The 12,869-nt window shown below is 41.0% G+C and overlaps 2 protein-coding genes across 8 annotated transcripts in view; one reads left to right on the top strand and one right to left on the bottom strand.

Annotated features, from left to right (window-relative positions):
- The window catches only part of hoatz (HOATZ cilia and flagella associated protein), a 72,595-nt gene extending 62,694 nt beyond the window's left edge, over window positions 1–9,901 (bottom strand). For all 7 annotated transcript variants that reach the window (XM_073029853.1, XM_073029849.1, XM_073029850.1 and 4 more), the window contains exons 1-2: window positions 9,601–9,901; window positions 9,132–9,170 (exon numbers count right to left, since the gene is read on the bottom strand). In XM_073029853.1, the coding sequence (XP_072885954.1) occupies window positions 9,132–9,170; window positions 9,601–9,820 (259 nt within the window). In that variant the 5' untranslated portion in view covers window positions 9,821–9,901. The remainder of the gene's footprint in view (window positions 1–9,131; window positions 9,171–9,600) is intronic.
- LOC140716861 (maternal B9.10 protein-like) overlaps window positions 1–12,869 on the top strand; it is an 80,246-nt gene that overhangs the window by 42,009 nt on the left and 25,368 nt on the right. The window lies entirely within an intron of this gene.

The raw sequence follows: 12,869 nt of genomic DNA, 5'->3' as shown, positions 1-12,869 counted from the left end.
CGAACCTTCCATCCATTTCTTTCCATTTCCCTCTTAGCTGTTAACCCAGCATCTTTCGAGTTCTCATCAGCCATTCGTTTCTTTCATCTCTGACGTCTTCCAACTTCAATATTCCATTCTTCACAGAGACTAACTCCTTCTTCGAGTGACTCACTGACCAACACTTCTCTTTCATCATAAAAATGATCTCGGAGGGCTTTCAAATCCAGGGCAGCATCGCGGACGTTCATGCTAGGATCCTGCAGCCTCCTTTGTATACGGTCAATGTGAATGAGTATTTTGTTCCAAAATCCTAGCAAAATCAGAAAATCGTAATTCAACATGCGGTTGTACAGCTGTCTTGCGTCACTTTTTGTTTCACTGGTCTCGTTTTCATTGTCTATCATGTCCTGGGGAACTTGAAGTATCTCCTCAAGGTACTTGTTGACGGGCTTCACTGCTTCTGTCCTTGCACTCCACCTGGTTTCAGACTCTGACCTAACAATCACAGGCACAGCGTTTTTGAGTTTTTCCCAGCACTGTGTTGATCGAGAGAAAAACACGTAGAGAGCTTCGATTATTCCAAAAAACAAGACCATCATTGTATCCTGCTTGGCTACATGTACAGCCACCAAGTTGAGTGAGTGATTGTCGCAATTCACAAACACTGCCAGGTTGATTTTCTCACTTATTCTTTGATGAACACCACTTCTGTGTCCAGCCATCACAGCAGCGTTGTCATAGCACTGTGACCGACAATCTTATAGCTTCATTTCATCCTTCTCTAGCTGTTTCAAGATGTCTTCAACCAAGCTCTCAGCATCCTTCTGACTTATCTAGATAAAACCAAGGAAGGACTCTCTAACACGGACTGTTTTCCTCTCAAAATCAACTTCCACATACCTCACTATTTCTGACATCTGCTCACAATGTGTCTGATCAGGAGTCAAGTCGAACATGAGACCATAGTACAAATGCTTCTCAGTAAACTCTGGCAAACAGTGGATGTCATCATGTGGATGAATTTGTTTTGGGCACCTGGCGAAAGATAAGACATGGATCCAGGATAATTTTCCAAATGAGTGAGGTGTTCTTTTATGACAGGGTCAAAGATGGCCAGTAGTTTCAGTAAGCCAAGGAAATTTCCCACATTGGAGTCATCCTGTGGGATGTCATCCTTAAGTGACTCCCTGTGTCCTCGCAAAGCCAGATTCTGAGTCGCAAGGAATTTTATGCAGTGAAGGATTCTCGTCAAGATATCACGCCACTTCTGCTTTTCCTTCTCAATCTGTGACTGAAATACCACGTCAATAACTCCTCTGTTTCCAGCTAAATTTCTTTCCATTTCTTTCCACTATGTGAAGCATTCCCGGTGATTCTTGGCATTTTCATGCCAATCCTTTCAGGTGCTTTCCACTGGTTGAATCCACTTTCCTGCTCCAATGAGGATTGATGGTCTGACCGGGAATAGAGAAGACAACAGATACAAAATGCAGACTTTTTAAAAGGGGACTAGACCAGCCATGAGCAAGTCACTTCCTCACCACGACCATTTCCCAGTTTCCTCTTGAACCAAGTTTTGTTCATTGAGTGGTTATTTGTTGGTAGGAAAGGCCCCTCACTGTTCTGGAAATCCTTTGAACCCAGCTTTATTATTTCTGTTCTCAATGCGTCAGGCAGAATTGCTTTTCCAATATCCTTGTCGAACTTCAGAAGTCCAATGTCATGCTGTTCAATCACTTCTGGCATGACTGCTGGAGGCTCTTTGACACAATCCAGTTCACTAGGTTCAGTGTTGTCAGGTTCAATCTTGTCAGGTAAAATCTCGTCAATAAACTCAACATCACCACCACCACCATCGTCTTCCCCTCCTGTCATGTCCACATTCTCTGTGGCAGCCTCACTCTTAATCTCGTCATACTCGGATTTATCTGACTTGACTTCCTCCTCGGCTTGTGACGCATTTGTACTTGATCCACCTTTGGATTTTACTTGTAGCAGGTGCAGACGACTCCATGGAACGTGTCAAACTACTTGTTCCGGGCTTTTCAAAGAAGGGCATGAAGAACCTGCTCGACTTCTTGGCTTCCTCCACCTCCAACTTTCATCTCTTCCATCCTTCAGCTCCATTTTCCTTCTTCTTCGTGAAGAAACGTTTCATGGTCTTCTTACACAATGCTCTAAGGCCATCCTCGTGATGATAATCAAAGACAGATCATACATCTGAAGAAAATTCTTTTTTCACTATCAGAGAATGGCTTGTCTGACTTTAATAGAAACTGCTCAGTAGCGCCCCCCTTCAAGTGGCACCCAGGGCATGTGCCATACCTGCTTTACCTTAGATACGCCACTGATCCAGAGCTCTCTGAGGTGGATAATTCTGAAGATTCACAATCTTAAAAGAGGAAGTTCCTCCTCGCACATCTTAAATGGCATCCCTTTATCCTGAGATTATGTTCCCTGGTTCTGGATTACACCATGAAAGGAAACCTTCCTCATAGCTACAACCAAGCATAATTATGATTTTTATATACTGTATCTAAGTAAGTTCACCTTCCATTCCTCTGATTATAAGATTTTATTTCTGATAAAACAATTATTTCATCCAAGATTTAGTGAAGTTTCTCTATATTGCATCCTATGCAAATGTATCCTTCCTTAAATAAGACCACAACTATTCACAGAACTCATGGCACAGTCTCACCAAAGCCCCGAGAAAAAGATGTGGTAAGATTTCCCTATCAATACTCTTTACAGAAAAAAGGCCAACGTTCTGTAGCTGCAAGTATCCTACATCTAGAAGTCTCTACACAGTAACATTCATTACTGTCACACGATGCAAATTTTATTCTGTTTCACCATTCTTCCCACCAAAATAGATAAACTCACACTTCCTTCCTTTTTACCATTTTTTACCGCTAACTCATCTTGCTTATATCCATTTTCAGACTATGTGTCCTCTGTTACGAACCCCGTAACTGGGTCACTTACCAGCAAAGATAGAGAGGTCAGTTGAAGTCTGATGGTACTATTTTTAACAGTATTTATTAGTAAAAATACACAAAAATAATATCAATGCAAACATACAGGTAACATACGTCGTCAATACTAAATCTAAAAGTGCGGGTATAATAATAATCAATAAGAAATAAGCTCTATCGTTGTCTAGGGGATAATGTATTGTCCGATGGAAATATAAAAGTCACTCAGTTCATGCAGGCTGCAGCCTTTTGGTTGGAGAGAGACAGATTTTAGAAACTTGCCGGCTTTCCTTTATCCGATCTTGATCCGTATTCGTCCTTTAGCGAGGCCGTTCCGTGGAAGACTTGTCATCCGGGCAAGGATGGACACACACACAAGTCCCCACCAGTCTCATACGTTTCTCCTGGTGCGTCTAAAGGGGTTGTTCCCCAGACCCTCTTTTATCCTTACTCATGGGGTCTCAGATGTCAATCAGGTTGGGATGATGCAATCCCTCAACCAGCCCACTCTGGTCATCCCCCTGAGGGGCTTCAATGAATAGTACAGTACTCAATACACAATTCCGTCTCCAAGAGACAATGGCCATTATCCGTGGCTTTGTCTTGCTGAGGCCAGGACACATTCCAAAACCTGTGTATTCTGGACGTCTCTCTCTCATTTCCTGGGTCCCAGACCCGAATTAATAGTGATCTTGCGATTCTCAAAAAGGAGGGGGCTACTTTGTACCCTTCGGCCCCTCAGAGTTGTGGCACATTCGTAACACCTCCTCATAACTAACTTCTTTATCTTGGTACGATCAACAAGATTGATTGCAATACACTGTGTCCTTTCACTGAAATATTGATGACTTATAATTTGCTGAAGCCCCAACACAACAGTGCACCTCACTCACTAATTGTTGGCCAAACTGAAAATGTCCTACCTATCTATTTATCAAATATCTTTTGGAAATCCAAGTAACTACAGTGCATTTACTGGTTCAGTTTTAACACTCTGTTAGTTATATATTCAAAGAACTCACACTCAATTTCTCTTTCTTAGAACATGCAAACTCTGCCTAACTGTATTATGGTTCCCTCAATGTCCTGTAACTACTTTCTTGGACCTAATTAAATGTCTAGACTGAACATGTAACCAGAAATGGGATGAAGAAAGTGAGTGATGATCAAGGGGTCAGAATTGGAGTAACTTCGAGTTATCTATGTTTCTGAGAGTGATGAAGACTACAGAAGTAGGAAGGGGCAATGACGTGGAAGGATCAAGGTCAAGCTTACTGTCACATGTATGCACAGGTGCAATAAAAAGCCTACTTGAAGCAGTATCACAGGGATTATAGCATCATATATGCAGTATTCAAAAGAAAAAAAACATAAATTATACACAATTTTTACAAGAAAAAATAAAAAAGTCCATTTAAGTACTAAGTGGTTAGAGTGTTGCTAAACTGGAGTAATTAAAATTTTGCCATTTCATTCAACAGCTGAATGATTGAAGGGAAGTAGCAGTGCTTAGAGAGACTCAACTCAGTAATTCCTGGGTGTAAATGATTAAGGACGTACAACTTGTCACCAAGCACTCTTACAAAATTAGACAGATGTACTGTTGAAAGCATTCTGATTGGTTGCTTCATGGTCAATTTGAATGTGCAGAACATAAGAAGCTACAAAGAGTAGTGGACTCTATCCAATACATCACAAGCACATCCCTCCACACCCAAAATGTTCACCCTCCTTCCCCTTCTGAATACAACAACCACCTCTTTATTTTTGTTGACGCTGAGCAAGTTGTTGTTGCAGCACCATTTCACCAAGTGTCCTATTTTGCTCCAATAAGCTGGATCATTGTCACCTGTGATATGTCCACCAATAGTGTTATTAACAAATTTGAATATGGCATTTAATGGATTTAATAAAATGACAAAAATATTAACTGCACCCATTAGAATGAGAGCCAAAGCAAGCCAGCAAGCCCAAGTCATTGTTGAACAGAACTTGGTGTTAGGAAACATGCATTAAAATTTTGTATGAACTCAACTGTTTGGAGGATGGAATGTCAGATAGGAAAGCAATTTAACAGCCAACAAAATTAAAAAAAGATAAGTAACGGTGTCAGTCAGAAATGTAATTTCACATGTTTTTTGATTAGCAAAGTTAAGTTGAAAATTCCAAGTATTCTTCATTTTGAAAGTTTTGTCTTACATTCAAAGAAACAGCAATTAACCCTGAAAGCAGAGTACATATCACCATTCTCGCACAGCAGTATCTTTGACTTGAATTTTAGATTACACCCTCTAGTGGTGTTTTTGGGAGTTTCATAATTAGGTCCCTGAACAGATTTGCCCAGTACAGGCATGAATACATTCTGTTAAATTTATAATTCTAAGATGCTCTATTGTTAATAGGAACTGTGAAGAGATCCATTCAAACTTCTTGTCAAGACTATAAAAAGTGATGAGACACTCCAGCATCTGCAGAAGTCATGTGTTTTTTAAATGATGAGACAACTCTCTGGTTTTTGAAGATGTTTGATCTGAGTGGTGATGAAGAAAGAGACAGGAAAATGTCATTACTCTTCACGATTAGTTGAGTTGGAGAGGACAGGATTGGGGTGGAGGTATCATGAAGGTAACAGTTCGGAGTGTCTACAGTATAGAAATAACAAAAGATGATGTCTGCCAGAAGAAGCGTGATATCTCAGTGGCCACCTATTTTAATTCCACATCCTATTCCCATTCCAATATGCCCATCCATGGCCTCCCTCACTGTTGTGATGAGGCCACACTCAGGATGGAGGATCAAAACCTTATATTCTGTTTGGGTAGCCTCCAAACTGATGACAAGAACATCGATTTCTCAAACTTCCAGTAATGTCCCCCTTCACCATTCCCCATCCCCTTTCCCTCTCTCTCCTTATTTCCTTGCCTGCCCATCACCTCCCTCTGGTGCTCCTTCCCCCTTCCCCTTCCATGGCCTTCTGTCTCTTTCACCAATCAACTTACTAGCTCTTATTTCATCCTTCCCCCTCCAGGTTTCACCTATCACCTGGTGCTTCTCTTTCCCCACTCCCCCCACCTTTTAAATCTACTCCTCAGCTTTTTTTCTCCAGTCCTGCCGAAGGGTTTTGGCATAAAATGTCAGCTGTACTTTTTTCCGTACATGCTGCCTGGCCTGCTGAGTTCCTCCAGCATTTTGTGCGTGTTGTAAAAGATGATGTCATTTGCATTTCTTCAGTACCAGTAGTGGTAAAACATTGCTTGTCCTGATTATGACTGAACCAAATTTAGATGTGGGAAAGGCTACATTAATAAGGGTTATATTATTCTACTTCCACTCTTTAAGATTCTACTAGGTCCTCTGTAATTGCTTTAGATAAGAACTATTCATTGCGGCTGTGCAGTAATTGTTCAGACTCAGCTAGTGTGGCAGAAGACAGGAGCATAATCAAAGTAAGCCTTTACCTACTAGCACTTCAACAGTCAGCTCCTTGAAACCTGTGAGTTTTTTGTGTGGTTCAATTTCTATAAAATTCTGAAAAGGGATACAAATTGAAACCATGGAATTACACATTCAAACATCACAAAGATAATCCTGACAATCAAAGTCAATCTTACAATTGACAAGACAAAATATAAAATTAAGATGAAAAGTGTCAAAAATGTTGACCCACTCTGCAGAAGAGATTAATGCTGCAGAGTTGAAGTAACCTTGGTGATTGGTAGGGTCTGAAACACAAGCCAAGCAAGCATCAAACTGAAGAGGTGCCATGGGAAACAATTAAATCAAAGCAAAAGAATGAAAATCATTACTTCAGTCTTCTTAATGATTAGTTGTTAATCAGGTGCACAGACTTCATTGTCACCTGCTCCATGCTGCACAACCTAGCCAATAAAAGACCACCAGTGCCCCAGGAAAGGAGGCAAGGGAATTTCACCATGCAGCATCTGGACAAACTGTAGACTGCTCTGGCACATTCCAAAATCCACAGAGTGTGCTTAAAGTAACAGTTAATACTCTTTCCCAGTATTTAACATCTGGAACACTCACTCTACGAGTGTCTCTATACTTATTCTGCTGGCAGGACTCCATTACACAAAATAGCATAATGGCCATGAATGACTACTGAGGGTAGGGCAGGGACCCTAGAGCAAGATAACTATTGGTCAAGAGCCTATTCCTAGAAAGCCTTCAGAATTAGTATCCAATTTGCACCTCTCCAATCAACAATAGACATTATTTGCGTGATCAGAGCTCCCAAGGATATCCTTATTCAAATATGTGAAATGTTGCAGAAAGTTGCAGATTAAAAGTTAATTGGCTACTGTAAATTGCACTAGTGAATGGAAATTCCATGACTAGGTTATAAGAAAAAAAGTGTTATATGAAACTGATACACTTGTTCTGAAAGCTAAATGGACAATTTCTATGCTGTCAGATGAAAATGAAAAACAAAATCCCCACAACCCCTCTTTTGTGCCTGGATTGCATTCTTTGCAGAGGTCAAGGTCATCTTCAATCTCAACTTCTTCATCAAAGGATCATTCCAAGCTTTCAAGCTAGTATGCAGACTTGTCATCTGGATTGTGCACACTGCATATCCTTACCCATTGAAGGCGCATTGTGTTGCAGGAAAGAATAATGGCCTTTACTTGTTTCAAATATTACAAATACATTCACTCTGTGTCCACATTATTAGGTACACCTGTAAACCTGCTTGTTAATGCAAATATGTAATCAGCCAATCATGTGGCAGCAATTTGATGCCTAAAAGCACACAGACATGGTCAAGTGGTTCAGATGTTGTTCAGACCAAATATCAGAATGGGGAAAAAAATATGATCTAAGTGACTTTGACCATGGAAAGTTTGCTGGCGCTAGACAGGGTGGTTTGAGTATCTTAGAAACTGCTGATGTCCTGGGGTTTTCACGCACAACAGTCTCTAGTTTACTGGGAAAGGTGCAAAAACACAAAAAAAAATCCAGTGAGCAGCAGTTCTGTGCGCAAAAATGCTGTGTTAATGAGAGCTCAGAGGAGAATGGCCAGGCTGATTTAAACTGACAGGAAGACAACAATAATTCAAATCACATGTTGCAGCATTGGTGTGCAGAAGAGCATCTCTGAACCCACAACATGTTGAGCCTTATAGTAGATGGGCTGCAGCAGCAGAAGACCATGAACATACACTCAGTGGCCACTTTATTAGGTACATAATAAAGTGGCCACTGAGTTTATACTAACCCTCCAATAAGTCCCCCAAACCATCTTCTTTTTATCTGTTGCCAGAGCACACCAAATTATGCCCAAGGTATTGCTCCTAATCTAACCTCCTCATCTCTTGCAGTGACAGTCTCTAAGGTGCTGCAGTGAGGCTTCAGGCATAATTATGTAGTTTGACCATCATCACAATGTTGGTAGAGGAATTTTCTGTGTGTGTGTAAAAGAAAGTGTTTTCAGCAGTATCCTGCTCACCTTGGCATATCTTGTAAAATCATGAAATTTCCTTCTACATTGTTCCTCAGTGCAGGGATTTTCACTGGAACAGACGAATGCCATTTCTTATTAGGTTTACAAATTAGTAGTCTTTGCAAATCTGCTGGTTTTCCAACCCCAATTCCCTAATCCTAAACATATAAAACCCCATTCCGGCATGAATGTTATGAATCAAGATTTTAAATCTCTGAGCAATTTGCAACTTTTACACTGCAACCTTTTCCCCCTTTTAGTGGCACTCTGTCTGTGGTTGCTAAGAAGGAATGTACTCTGATGCCCTTAACTGACTGCTGGGCTGCAAGGTGTGAGATGATGAGTGTGCTTCCACTGGTATTTCCTCAAATCACATATCCTTTTTAATTCAGGTATAATTGACCAACCACCTTATGGTGTTATTTGAAAAGTCTCTAGAATCACCTCAGTAATCCTGATTGCTGTTACCACTAACTACAGGCATTACCAGAAACAGGTGAAATAAAACTTCTGTATAACGGTGGGAGTGAAGGTGGGAGGGTGGAAACTGTTTACATGATCAAAGTTCTTCAGTCCAACACCAGGCTACGCATCCACAACAGAAGTATTGTGTTATAAATGATTTTATTACCACAGAAAAGTACAAGTTAACAATGAGAAAGGAGTTTTATGTACTAACAGGTAAGATCTTTAAAGGTGTGTGTACTTACTGATGTTTGCCTGGCTCGGTTGGCAATGACAACATCGCTCTGGAAAAGCAGAAACATGTAGTTTTAAGCAGGAGTCTCCCCTTCCAACACCACAACCATGGCGTCGATCCCTGGAACCACAGTTCCATTGCTTTCAAACTTCTCCCCACAACTCCCACCACTTCCTCTGAGCTACCATGTATCTTCAGGCTCTTCAACTCTCTTTCCCCTCTGGCTTCCCTCCACCCCCTCCAGTACTCCTCCTACCCATCCTTCCCCTCCACTCCATCTCTACCCATCCCTCCTCCCCTCACTTCCATCCACCTTCCATACTCCTCCTCCCCATCCCTTGTCCCTCCTTCATCCTTCTCCTCGCCTCCATCTATTCACTCTCTCATACATCCTCCTCCCATTCCTCCCCCTCCCTTGCACCCCCATCTCCTCTTCTCCCTTCCATTCCCCCTTCCCCTTCCCCTCCCTCTTCTATCACCTTTGCACGATTTGACTCCGGCGGACGGCGCCACCTTCAGCCGCTGTTTGATGTCGCTGGACACCAGGCGGGACTCGAGTGGCGGCTGCAGAGTCACTGAGCTCCAAAACACTTTGGCGTTAGCAACTTCCTCTTGCGAGGATCCGGCGAACACAGTGTAAAAGGAGCGGGAGTCGATCTCCGGCTCATCCCCAGGGTCGGCCAGCGTTACCTCTGCCATTGCTCGCGGCAGCCTTCACGAGCGAGGGCGCGAATTCCGACAGTCCGCGAATTCCAACAGTCCGCGAGCGGGTGGCCGTACGCTCGTACAGCCAACCAATCGCAACGAGAGACAGGTCTCACCCCTAGCAACGGTTTCTCATGGGGACGGCGTCTTCGTGAGCAGACGGTTGGAGTTTCTTCGCCATTGCTCTGAGAGTTCCCAACAAATATCAGCAGATTTTCTCTTGTTTGATCTCAGAATAGTAATAGGCAAGCGAGGTGAGTTCATTCAGTTCGTTAGAGAAACTGAGCTCCTTGAGGTTGTTCTGCTAAGTGCTAAGTTAATTTAGAAACGTCTGAAGAAAGAGAGGATAACCGCTTCACCGAGACAAAAAGACTGTTTAGCTAAATTTTGAGGTTATTCAAAACGTCCGGTGAAAGCATCCCAACAGTTTCCTGGGACTAGTTATACAGAGTAGAATGACACCAGTTCGGTTGATCTTATTAACAATAAAAATGTGTTACTGACTGAAGATGATAGTTATTACTCACACATTAGCCTACGGATCGATGGCGATTGTGTTCCTATGGCAAACTATAGCTGAGAGATGTGAACGGTGATTTATATATTTGTAATAATAACTGTAAATTTGTAAGATTTAACTGTAAATCATTGTATAATGATTAGCTTTATTTGTCACATGTACTTCGAAACATCCGAAATTAGTGAAATACGCCGTTTATGTCAAAGGCCAACACAGTCCGAGATATGCTGGGCAGCCCGCGGTGTCGCCATGTAGCAAAGCAACTTACTGACGTTTGTGGGAAGGTGAAAGGAAACCGGAGAGAACGTACACGGGGAGAACTCTCATTACAGACGGAGGCGGGAAAAGATCGCTGTATCTATCTATGTGCTTGTGGCACGTCAAGGCAGTGGTGGGATCGTAACTGCTCTGTCAGAGGCATTGAAATACGCAGTAGAAATACACGTGAACATGACTGCTAAACAGGCCATATTATCATACAAATATTATTAGCACGCCGTTGAACTAAATCCATTCATCTTATTTGTGCGACACCACGCAGTTTCTAGCAGTAAAAATCTTTCTCTATCCGTGAACAGGCGAACATTATGTTACAGTAGCACTTTTAATTTGTATTGTCTAATCTCCTTAGCGTAATGTGTCCTGAACATTACTAGAAACAGTTTTTGAAAGGGTTGTTTTTAAAAGGTTTAGCTTTATGGACCACACTCGAACTAGGTGAAGTGAAGACCAAATGGATGAATTAAAAATAATGTAACGAATTCACTATTTAATTGTGGGTCGTGACATAAATACATTAATAGATTCGTTGCACGAAGATACGAAGAACTTATGTTAATTCAATGAATGCACAGCCTATCTGTGGAACAAATAATGTTACCTTTCATCATAAAAGAGTGAAGAGATGAAAGCCCGTTCAGTTTCTTTGCACCCTGTGTGAGCATGGCCCAACCACATTTTACCCAACGGTTTAGTACATTTCATTTTAACTTGTATTAAAGTGGCGCGCTTTTGAAGTTGGGAGTTGTTCTGACTGAGTAAAATAGATTATTTTTAAAATAACATTTTACCCATCCCACTCACGCAGGAATATTTGATGTTGATACTGGAAAATGAAAAAATAAAATGGATGCCACTCCTAGACTGATATCCCACACACATATGAAAACACCATGTTGTCGAACAGCTACTATTTGAGATACAAACTCGGAAGTTTCTGGATTAGTCGGTACATGGACTATTTCTTGAGGGAGCAGAAACAGCTGCTAACCTTAATGTCTAACCTCACGTTCGACAGCGTGCAAGATTCAAGCCATGCAAAATGCTTCCTTAATTTGTTTTCAGGAGAAATGAAAATGACTTGTTGGCAGGATCACACTACAGTGAACAAACACGTCCAATCAAAAGTACCATCGAAGCAGGCAAACAGAGTGACCTCAAGAATGGTGGGATTAATCCTATCTCTTCAGTCGAGTCCAATCGTTCATATAAACAGGAAGAACTCCATGTATAAATGAGATGTTCGCCCGTTCATTCTCTAGGGATAAATCCTAATTCCCTGGACTTTCCTTTTAAATAAGGATTAGTGCAGTTAGCATATGAAATTACATATACTATACAACATGCAGTCCTAAAGCAGGCACTGTCAACTTTCCTTCCACCGACATATGGCACAAGTTTTGCAGTGGGTTGTATGGGAGACGAACACTTGGAGCAATATTATTATCAAAGAAGTGTTAAAATCCAACGTTTATTTACTAACATATACAGAAATTTAGCAGACATGGAAATAGTTTTATTTCTTTTAGTGATAATTATGACTCAGATATCAATAGAAAACATTATTAAAAAGCATCTTGTTTTCAACTTTATCATTAAAAGCAAAATGCATTAAAGTGTCCAGTTTCCGAAAACGAAATTACATTCTGCTGCCACCATCTCTTCCTTCTCCAATGGTTCTTCTTGTACCCATTTCAAGGTGTAACCCTGTCCTTTTTGCCTGGCTGTGTGGTTAGTGATTGCTTAGTTAGCAGTTACCAATCAGCTAACTACACTGCCTAGCAACCAGGCATGTAACAAATACGACGCAGAATTCAAAGTGGCCGGAAAATAAAACAGTGCTACTAAAATCAAAAAAATGCTTAAAAGGTCCTTATGTAATAAATAACATTATAATTTACTAATGAACTCTAGAAATATTCAACGAATATTTAAAATACGAAATGGGATGACAAATTTACATCAGACCAAGTTTTTAAAAAGAGAAAATAACCAGTTGAAATTGAGCGAATGTGTTAACTTATTTCAATAAATCATTACATTGATCAGAACCCAATCAAAAGACAAATAGCCACAAACTGAATGTTTAAATACATTATCCCACCTTAGCATAATTCGTAACCCCCAGAATAAAGCCAATTGGAATGTCAGAATTGATTACCCAATGATTTATAACAGAGAACTCAAAAACTTTAGATTCTAGCCGGTAAGGAAGGCCAAATGCTGAAATGGTGATATAGCGGC

This window comes from Hemitrygon akajei, chromosome 26, assembly GCF_048418815.1.
Source record: "Hemitrygon akajei chromosome 26, sHemAka1.3, whole genome shotgun sequence".
Classification (NCBI taxonomy): domain Eukaryota; kingdom Metazoa; phylum Chordata; class Chondrichthyes; order Myliobatiformes; family Dasyatidae; genus Hemitrygon; species Hemitrygon akajei.
Note: the sequence above shows the minus strand (reverse complement) of the source record. Positions and strands in the feature narration are given on the sequence as shown.